Here is a 22,880-nt window from a genome sequence, read left to right on the forward strand (position 1 = left end):
CTTTCTGGTCTAGAGGGGCAGGAGCGCTTGGAGGAGTGAATATTGGCTCACCAATCGGAGACCCCCTGCCCCCCTCTGCCCCTCCCCTCCTACAGTGGAGGAAAGCGACGCCCCCTCTGCTCTCAACTCTACTCTCCTAGACCAGGAAATGTGTCACGTTCCCCCATGCAGGCTTTCATTTTTTTTTAGCCAAACGTGAAGGAATGTAAAAGCCTGGGTTACCGATGCTACTGTTCAGCAGGCTGTCATCAAATAATTGGCTTAGGAATGCAACTAAAACTAAAACAATTCCATGAACTCATATGGCTTCATGGGGTGTTTTCAACAGAGAAGAAAACCAGTCATGTTTTGCTGCATGAATAATGCTAATCATAATAGCACAGTGTCGTTGTCAGTGGTGGAAAGTACATTTACTCAAGTACTGTAAAATCTACTCCACTGCATTATTATTACAAAACATAGAGTAAACCAACCACTTCAGCTCTATATACTATATATTTCAGGTTATTTGAAAATAACCGATCTACTAGATCTGCTATTTTCAGAAGATTTTTGGACACTTTTAAACTTGAAATGAGAAATGCATAATTAGTACTTTTACTTTTGGTACTCTAAGTACATTTTGATGCCAATACTTTTATACTTTTACTCAAGTCCAGTTTGAATTCCTGACTTTTATTTGTAACAGGGTAAGTAAGTACTTTTTGAGTACATGAGTTGTTGTTGTTGTAGTACAGTACCTCCTCTCTAGCGATGCGCATGTCGTCCCTGACGTCAGAGAAGACGGTGGGTTGGATGTAGTAGCCGGTCAGGCCCAGAGCCTTGCCTCCGCACTCCAGCTTGGCTCCTTCACTGATGCCACTCTGGATGTACTCCAGGATGCGGCTCTGCTGCTCCTGGCTGATCTGTGGGGTTGGAATAGAAGGGAATGTGAGCTACGGGGCTGAGAGAAAACATCAACATGGATTGGGAGGAGTTTTAGAAGACAGGGGAATTTATACGGAAAATTAAAAGAGAGGAATGGAAGAGCGAGCACACATAAGTCAAATCCTGTGTTCATTTATCTTAGGGCACAAACGTCACTATTACAAAGTTATATACAAAATAAAACCCTACCAATTCCATTTCCCCCCTCTATGTCCCATTCCAAATGCATTTGCCGAATATGTAACTATTTTCAGCAATGAGATAATATATCTTTTTTGGGTGGGTACTACTGGTAGATCTGGTTGAGCTGGGCATTTTGAAAGTATAGCTCTCAAGTCTAAAAAGTGTGGGCACCCCTGGTGTACACATAAAACCAAATGGACCCTTAACTCTGAGGGTGTACAGACTGTACACACAGAACCAAATGTGTTCGCAAACTATTTCAGGTCAAGAGTGAAGGAGCCCCAAAAATATATGTAATTGGCCGCCGATGCCAATCTGAAAATATGTTATTCCAGGGAACCCCCCAGAATTAAGCAAAGATTTAAAAGAGTTAAAAACACTCGCTCTGAAGAATATATATATTCCAAATTTATACCACATTTTCACGATTTCTCGAAAATAGCAGACCTACAAGCTGCCGCGCTATGAGCTTGTAGGTCTGCTATTTTTCAATAGCTAAAGTTAAAAAAAATGGTTAAACACCAAAAGGGGTTCCTTCCCAGAATGGGTTAAGGACATGTAAACGTGACCATGTTTCTCTCACCTGCGGGCCCTGCTCCGTGGTGGGGTCGAAGGGGTTTCCCACTATCCTCCGCTTGGCCCTCTCCACGCTGCGGCGGACAAACTCCTCGTAGATGGGCTCCTCCACGTAGATGCGAGAGCCCGCCGTGCAGCACTGTCCGGCGTTGAAGAACACCCCCTGGTGGGCCTGCTCCACTGCCAGCTCCACTGCGGGGGGAAGGGGAGGGGGGGGGTTAAACCACTGTTTCCCCAAACCGACTCGGGACCCATTTGTGGGTGTCCCACCCGGACACATTGTTGTTATGGGTCCCCTTCGTTTTTGTTTCCTACATTTGGCTTTTTTTAATAATATTTATTTTAAAAACATTCCCAAAAAAAGCCAAACTTTTCATGAATTAATTAAACAAAATCCAATGATTTTCTTTTTAGTAATGTCATATGAAGACATGAAATTCCATAAATTACAATACAAATTTAAGAAGTAGTGAAAATAGCCGATCTAAAAGCTCTACAACGTTGAATGGACCCGTTAGGGTCCATTTGGTTCCATTTGTAAACTCTCAGAGTTACAGACCAAACTATCATTTAGCTGGGAGCTCCCTCAAGGACCCCTGGGCCTGGGGGTCCCCGGACCCCACTTTGGGAACCACTGCCGTATACTACAGGACAGGGGGGGGATGAAATTAAATCTCTGGCCAGTCACAGAAACAAGAATTGTCTCCGATGGAGCTGCAATATAACTCCCACTCGGTGAAAATGTGATACGGGACTCCTGAGAGACAGACAGGGCCCTGCTGCACGGTGCTGCACGAGGGGTTAAGCGGAGTGGCCGTGATTTATGGGCCCCGCGGCAGAAGCAGCAGCCCCGACCGGGCAGGGTTCCATTCCCCCTGATTTACAGGACCTTATGGGGGAGCCCCGTGTCATGTCACGGCTGCTGAAAGCATTTGAGAGCCGTGGCAGGGCAGGCAGGCACCCCCTGTTTGGTAGAGCCACTTAGAGAGAGAGAGAGAACTATCCATCCACTTGGGCCTTCGATCATCACAGCACCATGCAGCTACAAAGCTTTTGAGAGCAACTGGCAGGATTCTCAGTCCATGTATGTTGTCTGTTGTGCATAATTATAATTATAATTATGTCCACTTTCTTGGTGGATTTTAAATTCATGATAATGGGTGTATGCAGTGGTGGCAATGTAACTAAGTACATTTGCTCAGGCACTTTACTTAAGTGCAATTTTGAGGTATTATGACTTAACTGGAGTACTTCCAGTTTTCACAAATTTTACTTAGACTCCACTATAGGCTACATCTCATTTAAACACTTAAATAATGGGGACGAGTACTTTTACTTTTGGTACGTTAAGTACATTTTGATGCCAATACTTTTGTACAGCCCTCCCCCTATCCAGTATCCACAGTGCACCAAAGCATTATGGGAATTGTAGTCCAGGAAGGAAGTGAGCCCAGTGTCCATGACACTTTTAAATACTAAAAGATCTAAAAACACATATTCGCCCTGAAATAATCTATATTCAAAGATTTGCACCCACATTTTCAAGATATTTCAAAAATAGCAGATCTACAAGCTTGTGGTGCGGCACTTGGTGACGCGCTATGAGCTTGTACATCTGTTATTTTTCAATAGCTAAAGTATAACATAATGCTTAAAACACCAAAAGGGGGTCCACGTCCTGAATAGGCTAATACGCCTTTTACTTATTACAAAATGTTAATGCATGATTCATGCCATCGTATACAGGCAAATAAATGGGCACCATAAATCAATAAAACAGTGAGATGAAAACTTACTGTCAGCATCTGCAAAAATGATGTTGGGATTCTTCCCTCCCAGCTCCAGGGTTACTCTCTTCAGATTGCTCTTCCCAGCTGCTTCTTGGATCAGCTTTCCGACCTGGAGAGGAAGCAGATCTCGGGTTAACTCACACAAGAGGACAGCTTGGTAAATCACTGTTGATTTCGTCGACTGAATGGAAACTAAATGAAAACCAAGCAATGATGACTAAAACTGAGACTAAATATACTGACAATTTCGTCAACAAATAAATACTAGACTAAAATGTTAGAAGGGACTAGTGGACAAGTGATCCAGTATAAATAAAAGTCCTTTTACACTTTGTTTGCACGGTTGCATGCTGTACATAGCCGATCTACAAGCTCACAACGCGTCGCGTCGCGTTGTGAGCTTGTAGATCTGCTATGTACAGCAAGTGTAAAATTGGCCATTACGACAACATCAAAGGCCCGCCAAAACAATTGTTTTAGTCGTATCGTATGAAATTTAGTCGACTAAAACTAGACTAACACTAAAACATTCCAGGTGACTGAAATGTTACTACAACTAAATGAAAACTATTCAAGAGAGAGACTATGACTAAAACTAAAGTCAAAATTTGCTGTCAAAAATCAACACTGCCGTAAATCAACTGGATACAATCATTAAAAAAGACAAGAAAACACAGGTTGGTTCGCTCCAAAAACAGGCGACGCTGCCCAATGTCGACCCGGCGAAACATGAGTTCTGCAAATATATAGACCCCAATATCTGTTACGTTTAGTCTTTTGAGAGGCGACAGTGAAAAATGAAAAGTGATGTTTCAGCATTGAACGGCATCCTACTACAGTGTTATGTCTAAGGAAAGGATCTGGACCACAGACAGGGTCCTGTGGGTGGGATATGGGACTGTGGTAGTTAGTTAATCCATTCAGGACGGGGGGGAACCCCTTTTGGTGTTTTAACGAAGCATTATGTTATACTTTAGCTGTTGAAAAATAGCAATATCTACAAGCTCGTAGCGCGGCTACGAGTGCCTGAACGACATATTTTCAGACGGAGGACGGTGGACAATTGCATACATTTTTGGGGCTCCTTGACATGAAAATGTTTGAGAACGACTGACATAGAAACATTTAGTTAACTGTCATGATTTGAAAGACTTTTGTAGAATCTGCTCTCAGGTCTACATGGGTTAAGCTAACATGCCGTGAGAGGGGGGGTGCTTGTGGTCTAAAAAATACGACTTTGCGTCCCCCAGTCTCTCATCGAAAAAGTGTCGATGTCTCAAAACGAGAATATTACTGGAAAACCAGCTTTTTTCCCCTTAAGCTCCAGATTTAGAGTTCAAGATATGCAGGAGCATGAAGCAGTCCTTGGTATTTTTTTTATGGTGTATACAATTTCTGAGATAACAAATCCCCGAGTATTATTTGAGGCTACCAGCTGGTCTCGTTGTAAGCTCGGAGACAGATACATGATTTTTTTGTGTGTGTGTGATGGAATCATGGAACATAATGTTCATGTGACTGTAATCTGTCGGAGCCGTGAGGTATTGTATATACCTTCGATAGATAACATGCGAGTCATAGAAACCCCAACAAACCAGGCCCTCATACCTCTAAACAAACATGCTCATTTCCGTGTTACTGACACAGTCTGTTTTGTTTTCCAGAGCCAAGAAAAATGAGCATTGGAGAAGAGAGGATAGGACAGGGGGGGGGGGGGGGGGGGGGGAATACCGGTTCCATGTGGCCCTCCAAGCAGGGGTGGAAAAAATACTCAATGTTTTACTTAACCCATCTACAGTAGGCCTGACGTCGAATTTTTTTAAATGTCTTCTAAATCAGTTTTCTGAAAAACCCATGTTTCTATATCAGTGGTTCTCAATATTTAATGTCAAGGACCGCATGAATTTGGCCGCCGACCCCCCCATCTGAAAAATATGTTGTTCCAGGGACCCCTCCACCAGAAGCAAAGATATGAGTTAAAAAAACGTTCGCTCTGAAAGAATATATATTCAAAGATTTTGCGCCACATTTCTGCGTTTTTAATTTTTTTTAATAGCAGACCTACAAGCTCGTAGCGCGGCGCTCTGTGTCTCATTTCAAGTTTCCACGTGTATGTTTCTTTTTGAAAAAAGTGGTTACTGTATGTTTTGTAATATTAATCAAAGTCTACAAAGTAACTAGTAACTAAAGTTGTAGTGGAGTAAAAGTACAATATTTGCCTCTGAGATGTAGTGAAGTAAAAGTACTGGAAATTGGAAATACTCGAGAAACAAGCCTATAGGGGCAAAAGCCTGTTAATAAAGTATTCAATCAATCAATAAAGATACTATTTTCCCAAGTGTCTGTTTTCACTACTGAATGACTAATGAATGAGATGAGTACACCAATTTAATGTAGAATTTAGCCATTAGTATTATTGCGTCATCAATATCGGCGAAAATAATCTGGATCATTTTGAGAACGATAGGATACCGATATGGTATCTTTATGGCCGATTATGGCCGATTCCGATTATGCTATACCGATTAGATTGTGCATGCAGCCTATATAGTTTGAGTGCCACTGGGCTCTGTTGTGTCTGTCTGGTGCCATCGGGGTGTAGCACGCACTGGACCTCATCATAACACTTGGCACAGCTTCAGTGACTTTTAATCACAAACACAAAGAGTCTGAGTAGTAGGGGCTAGGCTAATGTGTTTACCCCCGCCACGGGGGGGAGGGGAGGACATGCCGTGCTGTTCCGTGAGTACAGTCACAGCCACGTGTGTGTGTGTGTGTGTGTGTGTGTGTGTGTATGTCTGTGTGAGTACAGTCACAGCCACGTGAGTGTGTGTGTGTGTGTGTATGTCTGTGTGAGTACAGTCACAGCCGTGCGTGCGTGTGTGAGAACATGCTGCAGTTGTGTGGTCCCTGAATTGCACCTGTAGCTACAACACGGCCACCCTTTGGCGCCCCGCGGAGGGGATGCTGTGTTCACTGTGGTCGGTCACCCACCTCCACCACCACTGGTTCAGTGAGGGACTGCTTGCTACTATGGTGACTCACTGTCTGGGCATCGACAGCCTCTTAGAGAGCACAAGGGCTCGTGCGGGGCCTTAATTGACTCCAGATCAGCAGGAAACAACAGCAAAACTAGTTAAAGAAAACTAGGCCACTCATAGGAAATGTTCACTCACCGCAGATGATAAAACAAGGGAGATGCGAGTATACGTGTGCGCGCATGCGTGCGTGCGAGACAGCGCATTATGAAGTGCATTTTAATGAGAGTAAGTGTCTGATGACTATAGTTAGGTAGGATGATGGAAAAACAATGTTGGTTCAAAGGTTGATTCATTGGCCCAATTAATTCTTAACGCTTGTCTTGTTATCTATATAAACACTTAAAACCGACTTGCTTAGATACTTCTCACATTTTAATACGTGAGTTATTGGAATTCACAACCGTTAGGATCCAAAAGCAAATCTGCAACAACTCCTCAATCTGGATTTCATTCAGGCCTTAAAAAAAAAAATTAGGTGAAATATTTCTAGTCGTGTTTTGACATTTTGCTTTGGTTACCGTGTCTGTTTGCGTTCTTATCGCCGATAGCAATCTATGATTGTCTATAGATGGATTCAGTGGAATGTTTGATATGGCGCGGGAAACAGCTGTGACCGCAGTTGAGATTTGTTCTTACATTCAGTGAATTATTAAACCATGAGGTCTCCCATATTATTATTATTAGTCCCAGTAGGGCTTAGCAATACTAACCCAGATCTGCAGCATCCAGCCACATTATTTTAGTGTAATATACGAACTCTACGACAGAATCACAGAGAGAATGAGATGAAGCGTTTACTGTTCATTACTTATAGTCTGTAGTTTCCCAGCAGCATGTGCATAGCAGAACTCTTGGCTTCAATCTACCATAAACTGTACGTAAAGTCCCTGCTTTTATCTGCTACGTTTTGAAATCGCCCCTTCCTTCCACATGATGAATTGATCCATCATTTTCAATTTGTTTTGTTTCTTCCTTGGCCTCGGTTGCCTCGAACAAAACGATCAACAAGTAAGCAAGTCGTTCCTGCTCTCGCATAACAGACTGACCGGAAGCTAGCTGTCATCGGCCAGAAGAAATGGTTTTTTTCTGTGGTTCAAATGAAACCATTCTAACAACGACGGCATACATGTGTGTGCTTATTGTAATCGCCATGTCTGTCTCTCTGTCTCTCTCTGTTCTCTCTGTCTCTGTCTCTCTCTCTCTCTCTCTCTCTCTCTCTCTCTCTCTCTCTCTAAACAGACACGCTTGCCAGAGAGTCAAAACAAGAGGATAATACTAGAAACCTCAAGGCTATTCCCAAACACAACATAAACCTGGCTCATTTCAACCAAAGATACAGTGGTGGAAAAGAAAGTACACAAATGAAAAAAGAATTGTTGCAGAATATTTCAACTTCAACTATTCAAATGTATGAAACATCTTTTGAAAATAGCCCGATCTACAAGCTCACAATGTGTCGCGATGCGGCGCATTGTGAGCTTGTAGATCGGCTATTTTCAAATGTAATAATTCAAATGTAATAATAACCCAAATCTCCAAAGTAAATAGTAACTAAAGTGTTCAAATAAATGTAGTGGCGTAAAACGTACAATATTCGCATGCGAGATGTAGTGGAGTACAAGTAAGAGTATTGGAAATTGGAAAGTATAAAATACTTCAAAATTGGACATAAGTGCAGCACTCAAGTAAATGTACTTAGTTACTTTCCACCACTTCCAAAGATAGCCTATACATCTGAAATATAGGCCGGCCACATCAAAACATAACACATGAAGATTGCTGTACACACTTTTTACCAGGAAGGTTTTTGTTTTGTGTTTTTTTTTAGACATAACAAGATGTTTATAAAGTGAGACGCAGAAATGGAATCCGCTGCATGTCACACCGGGCCTGAGGAGGAATGTACGTGTTCCTCCTGAACGCAACATGTCACCAGGCCTGAGGAGGAATGTACGGTTCCTCTCTGAACGCAACATGTCACCAGGCCTGAGGAGGAATGTACGGGTTCCTCCTGAACGCAACATGTCACCAGGCCTGAGGAGGAATGTACGGGTTCCTCCTGAACGCAACATGTCACCAGGCCTGAGGAGGAATGTACGGGTTCCTCCTGAACGCAACATGTCACCAGGCCTGAGGAGGAATGTACGGGTTCCTCCTGAACGCAACATGTCACCAGGCCTGAGGAGGAATGTACGGGTTCCTCCTGAACGCAACATGTCACCAGGCCTGAGGAGGAATGTACGGGTTCCTCCTGAAGGCAACATGTCACCAGGCCTGAGGAGGAATGTACGGGTTCCTCCTGAACGCAACATGTCACCAGGCCTGAGGAGGAATGTACGGGTTCCTCCTGAACGCAACATGTCACCAGGCCTGAGGAGGAATGTACGGGTTCCTCCTGAACGCAACATGTCACCAGGCCTGAGGAGGAATGTACGTGTTCCTCCTTAACGCCACACCTCCGAGAGCTCAATGCCTAACATGGTATGCCCTTGGTCATTTAGTTTTACATTAACTTCCTCCCAACTCTGCAAAGCCATCTGGGGTTCCACCCGTGCGTGTGCGTGCGTGTGCGTGCATGCATGTGTACGCGTGTGCGGGCGCACGTGTGTGTGTGTGTGTGTGTGTGTGTGTGTGTGTGTGTGTGTGTGTGTGTGTGTGTGGTGCGTGTGTATGTGTGTGTGGAGAGCTCCATGAAAGGAAAAGTCTGTCTGTCTGTCTGTCTGTCTTCTGTCTGTCATCAGAAGGAAGGAGACAGTGTTGTAGAGGTGCTATGTCTGTTCCTGATGATGACTGCGCATGTTTTGCGTGCGTGTTTTGCGTGCCTGATGCACATGTGCTGCTCCGAGATGAATGGAGAGCCCTCCTGTCACGAGGCGTAATGACAGGGCATGCGGTTTACATCACAGTGAGACCACCATTTGTTTGTCATTTACAGTGCTTCAGTGCGAGGCACACAATGTCCTCCTAGAATGACACAGCAGCCACGCTCTTATGCTGCACACATGTTGGGTCACTTTGACGCAAAAAAAGCCGAGTATAGGCAAGGGGGTGGGGGGTTCCCCAGATGACAGTGAAGTGACAAAACGTAATAGACAAACTATACTATAAAAACTGGACTAAACATTTGCCAAATTGTCAAATTATTTAAGAAAGAGCCAAGAATTGCGAAAATAGCAGATCAACAAGCTCAATTGTTATCTGTGGAACAGAGTCAAACGAAATGCCTCAACTCCTACAGTTTAAAGTTGTTGTCGGGGTAGGGGGTCCCCAGCTCAAATAATGTGATTACTTTGGGAGGTCCTCAGTTCAAATATGATGGGGGGGGGGGGGTCGCCTATACCAGCCTGAACCACTGGTTATACGTGAGCGTTAATTTGATCCGTGTCGTTAGTGTTACATTACCTCGGTTGATCCCGTGAACGCCACTTTGTCTATGCCCATGTGCGAGGCGATCGCGGCTCCTGCCGTTGGCCCAAATCCTGGCAAAATATTGATGACTCCCGGTGGAAAGCCGGCCTGTCAAAACAATATGGGAGGAAACAAGCTTTAGAGGAGATGACAGACCAGAGCCAAGCAAAACCACAGCAGGCAGTGTGATGTGATGTGAAGGGGGGGGGAATCCGGACCCAACCCAACCTCCCCACCACGCAGGCCCCGCACACACAAATCGACAGAACATATTAAAGCAAACAGCCATGGAGACTCCGAAGAAGAGATTGGGGCGAGGCCTGCGAAGGGAGAGATAACGGAGGCAGCCCGTTGTTGCACGGCTGCAACATCTATAATCTACAACAGATTCAAACCATGATTTAATAATTGCCAAATTATTGATGTCATCATAGGCAAATGGTACGAAAGATATAGCTTATCTATTGTGAGCTTATTATGAGTGTTAAAGATGTAGTGCCGTGATTTTCTTCAACTTTTTCTGTTTTGTATGTGTTTATGGAGTTAACATTACTCTAATAGACCCCCAGGTGTGGTTAGAATACGCTACATCGTGCATGTTGTTAAGTCCCGCCCCTGGTTGTGCCTCTCTTCGCACCCATAAGAGACTACGACTAAAACTAAAATCTAAATTTGCCGCCAAAAACAACACTGGTGGCAGGTGCATGCAGTGCACACTGTTTGCGGGTGTTTCCGCACCTCTTTGATCAGCGCGCCCATGTAGAGGCAGGTGAGTGGCGTCTGCTCGGCGGGTTTGATGACCACCGTGTTCCCGGACGCCAGCGCGGGGCCCAGCTTCCACGCCGTCATCATCAGGGGGAAGTTCCACTGCAACAGTAACAACATTTATTTAACGTTGCATTACTTTGTATAGTACACTTTTCGTTTTTTTAATCCCTACATACGCTAAAGCAAGTGGTTCTCTCAAACATGTATTCATTCATTCATTCATTTATTCGAGGACCACCATAACTATTGAGAGTGTGTAGAATTATATATTTTTTATAATCCCATGATTTTGCAACCCATTTTTTCACCCAGTGTCAATTATCTAATGTAATCCTGGGCGCTACACTTCCTCTGCCAACCTGGGGAGAGCAATGGATTGACCTCATGCTTCCTTCTATGCATGAGGAGTCCAAGCTGCTTCTTTTCACCTGACAGGGGGGAGTTTCCCTGGTTGGACGTAGCGCATGGAAGGAACACGTTATTTCGACCAGTTCCTTTCACCTCCATCAGGCGCCCCGGCTGGCCAGGGGGAGGCAGTTTATAGACCAGGATTACTGAATGATTTTTTGTGAGGGTGCCTACCCTAGGGGACACGGGGAGAACATGCAAACTCCACACAGAAAGGCCCTTTCACCAACCCCGCCTCGGGTATGAGCACTGATGACGCGGAGGAGAGAACACGCCCCCAGCGCCCACAGCGTTCCCAGCGGGAATCGAACCCAGGACCTTCTGGCGGTGAGGCGACAGGCTACAGACTGTGCCTGCACCGTGCCCCATTACACCAACACATAAAACCTTAATCACTTAATCCTAACCCCAACCTTGAATCTATATTCAATTATCTAACAATAAATTATTTCTCTACTGAGGAGCAGGAAAGTCTGTCCTCGCAATATGTGTTTCTCAAATCTTACTACACTTGTGAGGACATTTGGCAAGTATAGTAAAACAAACAAGTACACATGCGTGCGTGCGCGGTCACGCGCACACACACAAGCACGCACACGCGCACACACACACACACACACACACACACACACACACACACACACACACACACACACACACACACACACACACACACACACACACACACACACGCAACACACACAGGAAGAGGACATCATGCATGCATCTGACTTGACACACTGGGTGGTCACAAGTCAAACCCAATAAGTCATTGCTTGTTAGTCACTTTACTCTCATTTTTAACTCTGTCTAAACATGAGTCGAGAGGAGGAGGAAAAAAAAGGGGTTTTCGGCACTTCTACGGCATTTCTCTTTTCTTCCCACCACCGCAGCATGGGGGGAGGGGGTGGGTGGGGGTGTATTGCAACACATGTGCAATACTTAGAGAACCCGTATCACTGTATTACACTCAGGGCCTGTGTTGTTTCTGCCTTACACGGGAACCCATGGGGCTCCGTCCGTACGCTGCACAACCACATGCTCTCTAAACCCATGGGGCTCCGTCCGTACGCTGCACAACCACATGCTCTCTAAACTCCTCTTGCACAATCAACACACTGCGCTTAAACCCCGATGGAACTCCTGTACAGTGGTGGACTCTTAATTGCTTACTTACTCTGTTACAAGTAAAAGTCCGCTACTCAAAATGTACTTGAGTAAAAGTGAGTAAGTGAGTAAAAGTACAAAAGTATTGGTGCCAGAATGTACTTTAAAGTACTATAAGTAAAAGTATATGCATTATGAATTAGTGTTTCTCGCATTCCACAAGCTTTCAAATGTATTCATAAAATGTATATAAAAAATCCTTTGAAAATGGCAGATCTACAAGCTCACAGCTTTTTTAAATAGCCAAGTATACTGTATATTGGGCTTAAGTGGTTAATGTATGTGTTGTATACTTTCTCACTGTTCTCCCTTTACTGAAACCCTGCAGTGTTGCTGGGTTCACTCTGTTTTATCTCTCCTAGTCTTTCATTCTGTTTATATCTCATAATCTCTCTCTCTCTCTCTCTCTCTCTCTCTCTCTCTCTCTCTCTCTCTCTCTCTCTCTCTCTCTCTCTCTCTCTCTCTCTCTCTCTCTCTCTCTCTCTCTCTCTCTCTCTCTCTCTCTCTCTCTCTCTCTCTCTCTCTCTCTCCTCTCTCTCTCTCTCTCTCTCTCTCTCTCTCTCTCTCTCTCTCTCTCTCTCTCTCTCTCTCTCCCCCTCTCTCTCCCCCCTCCTCTCTCTCTCTCCCCCTCCCTCTCTCTCTCTCCCTCCATCTCAACTGGCACCTCTATTCGTTGAGAGTGCCAACGGATTTACCCAAATATACACTGATTTATAGTACGTCACATGCAGAATTCCAGGAAAACAGTACAATGTTTTCAGCAAACGGGCAATGTCTTCTGTCCCTTATTACCTCACCACCAACAACCACTTCCTTTAACCAACTGAAGCCCGACCTGTATCTTCAAAAACAGACAAAGATAGCCAGCCGATCTACCAGCTCACTGTGAACTGTGATTTGTAACCCACAGCACAGGTCGGACTAATGGGAGATCATACTTACAGGGATGATTTGCCCACACACTCCGATTGGCTCGTGTCTGGTGAATGTTAGGTACTCTCCATCTGTGGAAACACACACACACACACACACACACACAGACACAGAGACAAAGAGATAAATAAATAAATCAGGGCCGTCGTTATCGTTTTAAGCGTAATAAATGTTTGGAAACGGCCCTACTTGGAGAGTGCAATCATTTCTTCAGTACCAATGGATGTTAGTTTCAAATTAAGCGTGTTTAGCTCCCAGTGTTCTCTGAGGACAGATTAACTCACACACACACTCACTATACTCCAGAAAAACACACACACGCCCAACAAACAAGTGAAAGTGATGAGTGTGAGACTGGGAAAGTGGTGGAAAGTAACCATTAGTAAGTACTGTACTTAAATACAATTTTGAGGTATTTGTACTTTACTTTACTTGAGTATTTCTAATTGCAAGTACTTTTACTTCTACTCCACTATACATATCAGAGGCAAATATTGTACTTAAAATTACAAAACATACACTATCCACTTCAGCCCTATAACAAATGTCGGCCATTTGAAAATAGCAGATCTACAAGCAGATCTCTAGCTTATTCCATGACTGCACACGTACTCTACTCCAGAGCCCATGAAGGAACACACCCAGCCAACTAGTGGAAGTGATGAGGGTGTGACTGACTGGCGAAGGAGGAGGTGTCACCATGTAGTCAGTGGCTACTGTGGCTCATTCTCTTGCATTACACAACAACAACAACTTACTACAAAGAGGGTGTGTCACACTTATTCATATTGCCTACAGTGGTGCTAAAACACTGGGGAAAAGTGCATTTTGGTGAAACACGGTGACACACACAATGTGAGCTGGTAGATTGGCTGTTTGTTTTTTGTTCGTTTTTTGTTTGGGGGGGAAGGGGGGGGGGGGGGTGTAGATTGGGGGGAAATAATTGGCCCCTGCATTTACACTGGCAGCCAAATCCAGCCTGAATCAGATCTGAGCCACATCCAGATTGGAATTAGATTTGTTTAAATCAGTCTAAATGCAGACAGGTCACATACAGTACAAGTCACATGGAGTCACATTCAGATGCGATCCGTCTCAGTCTGAATGCAACAGCCTGATCTAAATCAGATTCCATGTGACTTGTTTGTTGCAACACACAAATGTGTGTTGCACTATTGTTTTCTCTGTTTTCTGTCTTCTCGCTTGTTGTCTTGTTAAGCAAATTGGATTTCTATCTTGAAGTGACACAGATCGGATTCAGGCTACATTCAGGCTAGATTTGGCTGCCAGTGTAAATCAGGCCTTATTTAAGCAAATCAGATTCCAATCTGGATGTGGCTCAGATCTGATTCAGGCTGGATTCGGCTGCCAGTCTGAACACACAGACCAGATCTGGTCACTTGGCAAACGGCAGTGTGAACAGTCGGGCTAAAAGATCAGATTTGAGAAATAAATCAGATTTGAAACAGATTTGACTGAATGTGACTGCAGTGTAAACGAAATCATTGTAGACTTTATTTTTTAATGCTTTACATTAACCACCCTCACGTCCCTATTCTACAATTCTTTATAGATCGGCTATTCTCGGCGAAGAGAGTTTGGTGTTTGGTGTAAAAAAAATGCCTCCCCCCAACCTATAAGCTGAATGGCCATGCAGGCTTTTAGACAGCTCTCTGCTATAGCTGCACTGGTGGCAGTCTACCTTAGGACAGACATCATTAGTGGTCAGATTTATAACTGGCCTGGGAGCAGGCCCTGCTGTTTACCTTCTGAACCCCTCAGGCCACGTTCATCTACACACCCCACCCCCCCATAAAGAAGAAGCAGCAGGCATAGTCTGCCTCACGGACTCAAATGTTTTACTTAAGTTAAAAGTCTAAAGTATACTTTGTTTTAGAAATACTATGTATCAAAATGTACTTTAAATGAAGTACCAAAAGTAGAAAGTATACTCATTGTGCAGAATGTCCCCATTTCAAGTTTTCACATTTAGTTTAAAACATGTTTGAAAGTAGCAGATCTACAAGCTCACAATGCGTCGCGATGCGACGCATTGTGAGCTTGTAGATCTGCAATTTTGAGCGTTTTGAGCTAGTAGGCTATAGCTCTTCTACTTCTTGATGCTTTTGCCACGCTGTAGTATATGTGTGAACATTAACAAAAAGAAAAGGTTAGATTATGGGGATAAGTGTTTTCTGCGCAACAGCAACAATATACAGTAGTATAGCCTACGATGTGTGAATTTTATACTGCTATCGCACAAAATAAACCTCCTTTCTTGGATGAGAACAACATGCATTGTACTGGAAATGTTCTTATGCGTCACTCACAGTCACAGCAGACATGTTGTACATTGTACATTGTTCATTGCACACTTGCATTTTTGAGTGGTGCAACCACTCCAAGGAACAGCAATGTCCGTGTTCCTGTGTTAACCTATGTGTTAACCTATGTGTGTGGCTATGTGTGTGGCTATGAGTACCAGTAGGGGCAAAAGTGGCGCTGTTGTGCCAGAAACAGGGAGAGAGAGAGAGAGAGAGATAGTGTTGCACTATTGCCTAGTGCTAATTACAGAGAGAGAGAGAGAGAGAGAGAGAGAGAGAGAGAGAGAGAGAGAGAGAGAGAGAGAGGCAGGGGAGAGGGGAGTTGCACCACTCAGTTCACACAGGTGTGATTGTTTTTAATCGTTTAACAATTAATTAGCAATTAATTAAGCATTAACGAGTGTCTATTAACAATCATCATGAAGGGGAGGGGTAGTCAAAGAGCTGCGTGCGTGCAGTGTGAGCTTACCCATTGGAATGGACGTGCCGTGGATCTTGTCCGCATATCCAGCAAAGTATCTGAGAGTCTTTATGGTTCCCTGGAGGTCCACAAACAGGGTGGGCAGGAAAGGTTTCCCACTGTCCAATGACTCTATCGTCTGAAGGGAGTGGAAGGAGAAGGGAGAGAACATGGTTGGGAAATATTCTAATAGAACAAATCCTAATATAATTTCACTCGGGCCGCGAGTTTTCCTTGTCTCCAGAGTGAAACATCATCCTAAGATAACATCGACCTACGCACAAAGCCCTTAAGTTATGGCACTTGCGTTCCTTTTAAGTAACACAATAAAGTGGCTGAAATGATTTAATACCATCATAAACACATGAAAAAAGATCTTAACCGGCCCCACCACCCCCCAAAAAGGGGGGGCAATATTTTCTTTCATAGTCCATTACTTAAGAGCACAGATGTGGTCAGTGTGCTGCTAGAAGTTAGGCTGTGTTCACACTGAGTAGAACCCCATATCCACAATGTTTGGCCTATTCCAGATAGGAATCAGACTGGTTTTGATCAAGTCTGAACTGCTAAAAACACACACACAAACAGATTTGAACCACATCATCTCTACAGTTAGATGTGGTTTGAATTTGGGCGAAAAACCAAAACTGGTAAAAAATGACAAAAGATCTGCAAGCTCGAAAAACTATTATATCATTTTGGCCTTAAATAACCTAGAGCGTCCCTTCAGAACGATATTTTCAATAGATTTTCTACACATTTAAACTGCAATATGACTTTTACTTTGAGTACTTTAATTACATTTTGATGCCGATACTTTTGTACTTTTACTCAAGTACATTTTCAATTCCGTACTTTGACTTTAACAAAGTAGTTGCAGCATTGGTACTTTTACTTAAGTAAAACAATTGAGTACTTTTTCCACCACTGGTATTTGAGAGAGACAGATGGCAATGGGATCTCTGCACCGAGCCTCTCTCTGCTAGTACCGCTATGTACTATTCTGTACGGTAACAAGACTACTCGCCCCGTTTCTGTTTTCCTCCCAGAATCTTCCCCAGTGAGGGGTGGGAGAGGCTGGACAGCAGACGGCTGGACTTTGAATTTCTCTAACTATAAAGTTTAAACTTTCATGACAGCAGAACAGCCTAAGTACAAATATAATTTATGAAAAGCTACTACAGTGAAGTCTGTTCACAGAAGTTGTTGTAGCCTAGGATATGTGGGGATTATCTGACGAGGTACCATTTGAGGGGGCAAAACCTTACATATACTAAATAATACTAAATTGTTTATAGGTTCAATATAAGTCAAATAATATAGCCTTTCCACAGGAGTATCTTTTTATATTTTTCCAAAAAGAATACAAACAGCCAATAGCATATTACAAAGTTATCCCCCTCACTGGGGAAAATTCCGGGAGGAAAAACGGGCAAGCACCGGGGCGAGTAGTCCAGTATTCTACTGTACCACTGTTGTTTTTGGCAGCACATTTTGATTTTAGTTTTAGTCATAGTCTCTTGAATAGTTTTAATATAGTTTTAGTCACATTTTAGTCGCCTGGAATCTTTTAGTGCTAGTCTAGTTTTTGACTAAATCTACAGTTGATTTAGTCGAACAAAATGTATTTTGGCGGGCCTTGATGCCGTCGTAATGACTGTTTGTTTTTTTCACTTGCTGAAAATAGCTGATCTACAATCCACAACGAGCTTGCAGATCGGCTATTTTCAGCATGCAACTAATTGTAAAATGACTTATACTGGATCTCTTGTCCACTGGCCCCTTCCTAACATTTTAGTTGTATTTGTTGACGAAATTGTCAGCATATATTCCATTTAGTTTTCGTCGACGGACAAATCGAGGAAATCAACAGTGTACTGTAGCATACTCACTGCTAGATAGACGCTGTCTCTCTCCACCAGGTCGGCCAGCTTGGACAGCAGCCTCCCCCTCTCCGAGGCATCCATCCTCCTCCACACCGAGCCCATGGAGAACGCCCGGCGGGCCGCTTGCACCGCCTTGTCAACGTCCGCCTACACCATAGGACACATTTTTTAATTACATAATCGTTGTTATTTTTATGAACATTTTCCATCCATCCATCCATCTTCAACCGCTTATCCGTAGTCGGGTCGCGGGGGCAACAGCTCCAGCAGAGTGCTCCAGACTTCCCTCTCCAGATCAACATTAGTGAGTTCCTCCTGGGGGATTCCGAGACGTTCCAAGGCCAGTGAGTCGATGTGGTTCCTCCAACTGCGCCTTGGTCTGCCCCGGGGTCTCCTCCCAGTGGGACGTGCGTCGAAGACCTCCCTAGGGAGACGCCCGAGAGGCATCCTAACCAGATGCCCCGAACCACCTAAGCTGGCTCCTTTCCAGGTGAAGGAGTTCTACTCCGAGTCTCTCTCGTTTCATTTTCACGTCAATTAATTGATTAATTGATATCATTGCTTTTTTTGGGGGGGGGGGGCAGAAACCTCTTATCTAGTTATTCTAACTTGTTGTGTTTCCGTTGTAAATTAACACCCTATCGTACTACAGCGTCACACAGACGTTTCAAAAGTAGCAGAAGCTGTTTCGAGCTTGTAGATCTGCTATTTAAAGTTTTGGACACTGGGGGAATTAAGTTTCCACGGGACTTTGGTCCAAAATAATTCCCAAAACATTCTTCCTCCAAAATAATTCCCAACATTCTTCCTCCAAAATAGCCAATCTACAACCTCACAACACATCAACTGTTTGAATAGCTAGAAAAACATTTGGCTATTCCATTTCATTGGATTTCATTCTAATTTTTCTGCGGGGCCTCTTGGGAGGCCTCCTCGTGGGCTCTTGGGGGGTCCCCCCGGACTGCAGTTTGAGAACCAGTGCCATAGACCAATAATCACACAACGGCCATTTTGCTCTTCTTTCACACCTGGGGGTGTCGTATACTCGGTGGGTGGGACCAAGCACCCAACCCAACCCCAAGTGTGAAAGAAAATGGAAGCCGTGTGAAAAGAGGGCTAATAAACAGGTGTTTCTCCACTCCCGTCTGAGTAGAATGAAATCTGGGTTTCAAACATTACCCCTTCCCCCCCCCTACGCACACGCACACACACACACACACACACACACACACGTTTCCATTTTGTGCAGTGACGTGTCGTCGACGAATGTTTTTCGTCTGCGAAATCAACACTGCTCACAAGCAAATAGTAAGACAAGTATACACACTACCCACCTCCCCTTTCTGCGCCCACCCCCCACCCCACCCTATTTCCAGCAGAGGTGCTGATTTAGGGAAAGGCCACAGAGACACTGCCAGGGTAACCAAACCACATTAGACTAAACTCATCCATGTTTGCTTTTCTTAATTTCTTGGACACAAACAGTTCACACGTGTTCACAACGCACCAAAACGAGAAGGGAAATGGGTGCCAGAGGGTATATACGGTGGATTACTTAGAGAATGTGGAAAACAAGGGAGCGGTTTTTCACCTTAGAGAGAACGACCGTATCTGATTCTCATAATATGTCGGGTGGAAACCTCATGCCGTCCAAAAAAACTGGGACTTTTCAGGACTTTTCAAAATGCAAAAAGCATCACAGTAGCAGATCTATAACAGTGGTTCCCAAAGTGGGGACCCCCAGGGGTCCTTGAGGGAGTTCCAGGGGGTCCCCTGCAGCTAAATGACAGTTTGGAACCAAATGGACCCTTACGGGTCTGTAACTCTGAGAGTACACTCTCAGAGTTAAATTAACATTGATTTTACGGTCCCAGAAATAGAATTGCCATTAAATGGGGGTCTGTAGACTAATGCATGTCAAACTGGGGTTCCTTGAAATTAAACAGGTTGAGAATCACTGCTAGAGCAGTGGGGGTCCCTGGCATATATTTTCAAATGGGGGTCCGCAGGCTAATTAGTGTCAATTTGGGGGTCCTTGACGTGAAAAAGTTGGGGAACCACTGATCCATAAGTTCGAAACGTGGCGTGAGCTTGTAGATCTTTTGTAAAACAAAAGTTTAGAATATGGAGATAGGAGGTTTTTCTGCAGCGACAGTGATGATAGGGCGGAAACATAACTGTGTTTTTCATTTGAATAGATTATGCAAAAAAGTGAATGAAAATAAACACCTTGTCGGCTTCCTGGACTTCACAGATCTGCTCTCCGGTGGCGGGGTTCTGCACGGAGAAGACCTTCCCACTGGCCGAGTCATGCCACTCGTTGTTGATGAAGATCTGCAGAGACGAGAAGAAGAGGTCAGGGATGTGCACACATAGACATCAAAGGGGGGCTTCAGCCCCTGCCCTTTTACCCGTCTGTAAATCAACTGCCCTCTCCAGACTACGAATGCAGCATTTACTATGGTGAAAGAAATGCAAATGCCCGTCCTCTCCTTTCCATGCCATGCCAGAAGGCAGCATTCAGGAGAATTTAGCTTTTTCCTTTTAAGTCTCCTGAACTTGAACACAGTACTTGAACACAGTACAACGCGTCGCAGCACGACGCGTTGTGAGCTTGTAGATCTGCTATTTGATATTTTTGTCCAAAACCGCCCTCTTATACGGTATTTCAGCCCCTGCCCCTCTAACACTCTCTGCACGTCCCTGGAAGAGATAGTGCTCTTTGTAAACAATAATGTCCTCCAATTGTATAATATGACCCGTGTAAGTAGACCCCAGAAACGCTTTGTATACCAAGTTATTGTTGGTATAAAAACGTGAGTTTGTACATCTGCTATTTTTCATAGAGAGAGGGGAGGGTGGGGGTTCCGCGGCCAAATACATATCCTTTTTTTAAATGGGGGATCAGTCAGTGGCTCTTATTAGATGGCTGCTCTTTGGTGGTACAGGTGTAAGATTATTACAAAAACGTTTTCAGTTTTTTTTTTTTTAAGAAGTAGGCCTACTGCTTAATTCCCAAAACGTGTAAAAGAAAAAGAATTCCAAGGCACTCAAAAAATATATAAAATAATTTATTCGTGGGCAAGGCAAACAAAGAAAAGAGACCAACGCGTTTCAAACTACACGGTCTTCGTCAGGGTCTATCTGCCCGTCACGTGGCACGGAAAGATAGGTTCCAACCACTCCTTTTTTAGAATCGGCCTCAGGTGTTCTTAATGGATTAAAGTAAGGTGATTGCGCTTGGTTTGGAGGGTGATTAAAAAAAGAACAACTAACCAACCAACAGGCTTGTTTAGGGCCTCCCTGCCCAGTACCCCTCGGAGCCTTGTGTAAGAGAGGGATATGAGGGGAGGGGGAGGGGGAGGGCGAGGGGGGGATCTGTGGAAATCTGCACAGAGATTCCTGCCTGTCCAGCATGACTCTCTGGGGAGTGCTCCACCATCCAGACAAAAGGGGTGGGGTGGGGGGTGGGGGCAGATAAATCCCTATCAGACACCAGACAACCCCTCCTCCTCTCCCCCCCCCCCTCTCCTCTCCCTCTCCCCCTGAAGCGCAGACACACGTTTCACAACATCTCTGCTCGTTTACGAGATCGTAAAACACGTGCTGCACTTGGTCTCTGTGATGTGTTAAAGCAGGCCTTCCGTTAAACAACCGCCCAGGATAAAAATAAAAGATACCAAAAAACGGGGAACATATAGGCCTATTCAAAAGATGTAATAAAGCAACAAAAGAAAAATAAATGTTTAGACAAATAACAAAACCTTGCGGGTTTGGAACTGTGGCAAGAGTGGAGAGGCTGTTTACAGAGAGATGCTTTCCAACAATGAGTCCATCGCAATGTTTTCTTTTTTTTCGTTTTGCTGCAAAAAAGCCCACGCAGATCAACATGGAGATAAAGGTGTGGCTTTTGGAAATTGAGAGGATAACTTACGTAAGAAGTGAGTAAAGTCAGTACAATTTACAATTTACTGAATTTAGGCATTTAGCAGACGCTCTTAATCTAGAGCGATTTACAATAAGCAAGAACAAAAAGCATGGCAATACATCACATCCATAAAGGTAGTTATCATGAAACATGCGTAAGCTAAGAACGTAACAGCGGAATATCTATATAATGAAACTATACATATAAACTATACATACTATGCTATACTATACTATTAAGTGCAATGACTACATAAAATGCAATTCTAGTGCTTTCTACGTAACATGCTATGAGTCTGTATAAAATGCTATCTAAGTCTACATAAGTGCTACGGGCCTGATGGAGTCTGAAAAGGTGGGTTTTCAGACTACCGCGGAAGGTTGGGAGTGAGGCTGCTGTTCTGATTGTGATGGGAAGTGCATTCCATAGTTTTGGAGCAAGAAGGGAGAAGAGTACATTAAAAACAGTACTTTCCGCAGTGGACGCACTCTGAGCCCCCCAGCCCCCACCACACGTATGCACTTTTTGACCAGAAAGGGATTTTTTTTAGTAGTAACTAAAAGTATGTTTCTTCCGGTGAAAAAAATTAATCCCTTTCTGGCTAAAAAGTACACTTTATACGTTAATTTTAGCTACAGTCGAGTGGCCCAATATGGACCCTGCGCCGGTGGTGCAACAAAGCCACGCGCCGTGAGCTTGTAGATCGGCATAATGTGTCTTAATTGTTTAATTTAGTACTAAGTAAGAAAACTTTCCAAAATACCTCTGGTGGCATTAAACAAAACTAAAAAACTAAAAAAGAGTACAACATTTGCCTCTTAGATCGTGTTGTGCTCGTAAAAAGGACATCAAGTCAACGTATCTCCAAATTATACCGAAGTACATCGTGTTTGAATAAATGTACTTGTGGTGGAAAAAATTTCAAATGTCCGGAATTCAAAATACTACTTGTAAAACGACTAAAGTATTGGCATCAAAATGTACTTAAAGTACCAAAAGTATAAACTACTCATTGTGCAGAATGTCCCATGTTTTCAAATGTATCAACATCATTTGAAAACAGCCGAAGCTCACAATGCGT

General features: G+C 43.9%; 1 protein-coding gene across 1 annotated transcript in view; it reads right to left on the reverse strand.

The window, feature by feature from the left end:
• Positions 1-22,880, reverse strand: part of aldh1a2 (aldehyde dehydrogenase 1 family, member A2) — a 42,823-nt gene that overhangs the window by 4,011 nt on the left and 15,932 nt on the right. Inside the window, exons 2-10 of the mRNA XM_083794515.1 lie at positions 20,101-20,205; positions 17,878-18,018; positions 15,995-16,124; positions 13,211-13,272; positions 10,664-10,792; positions 9,920-10,033; positions 3,483-3,585; positions 1,694-1,878; positions 741-905 (exon numbers count right to left, since the gene is read on the reverse strand). Of these exons, the coding sequence (XP_083650641.1) occupies positions 741-905; positions 1,694-1,878; positions 3,483-3,585; positions 9,920-10,033; positions 10,664-10,792; positions 13,211-13,272; positions 15,995-16,124; positions 17,878-18,018; positions 20,101-20,205 (1,134 nt within the window). The remainder of the gene's footprint in view (positions 1-740; positions 906-1,693; positions 1,879-3,482; positions 3,586-9,919; positions 10,034-10,663; positions 10,793-13,210; positions 13,273-15,994; positions 16,125-17,877; positions 18,019-20,100; positions 20,206-22,880) is intronic.

Source organism: Protomyctophum parallelum, assembly GCF_964188405.1.
Source record: "Protomyctophum parallelum genome assembly, chromosome: 2".
Classification (NCBI taxonomy): Eukaryota; Metazoa; Chordata; class Actinopteri; order Myctophiformes; family Myctophidae; genus Protomyctophum; species Protomyctophum parallelum.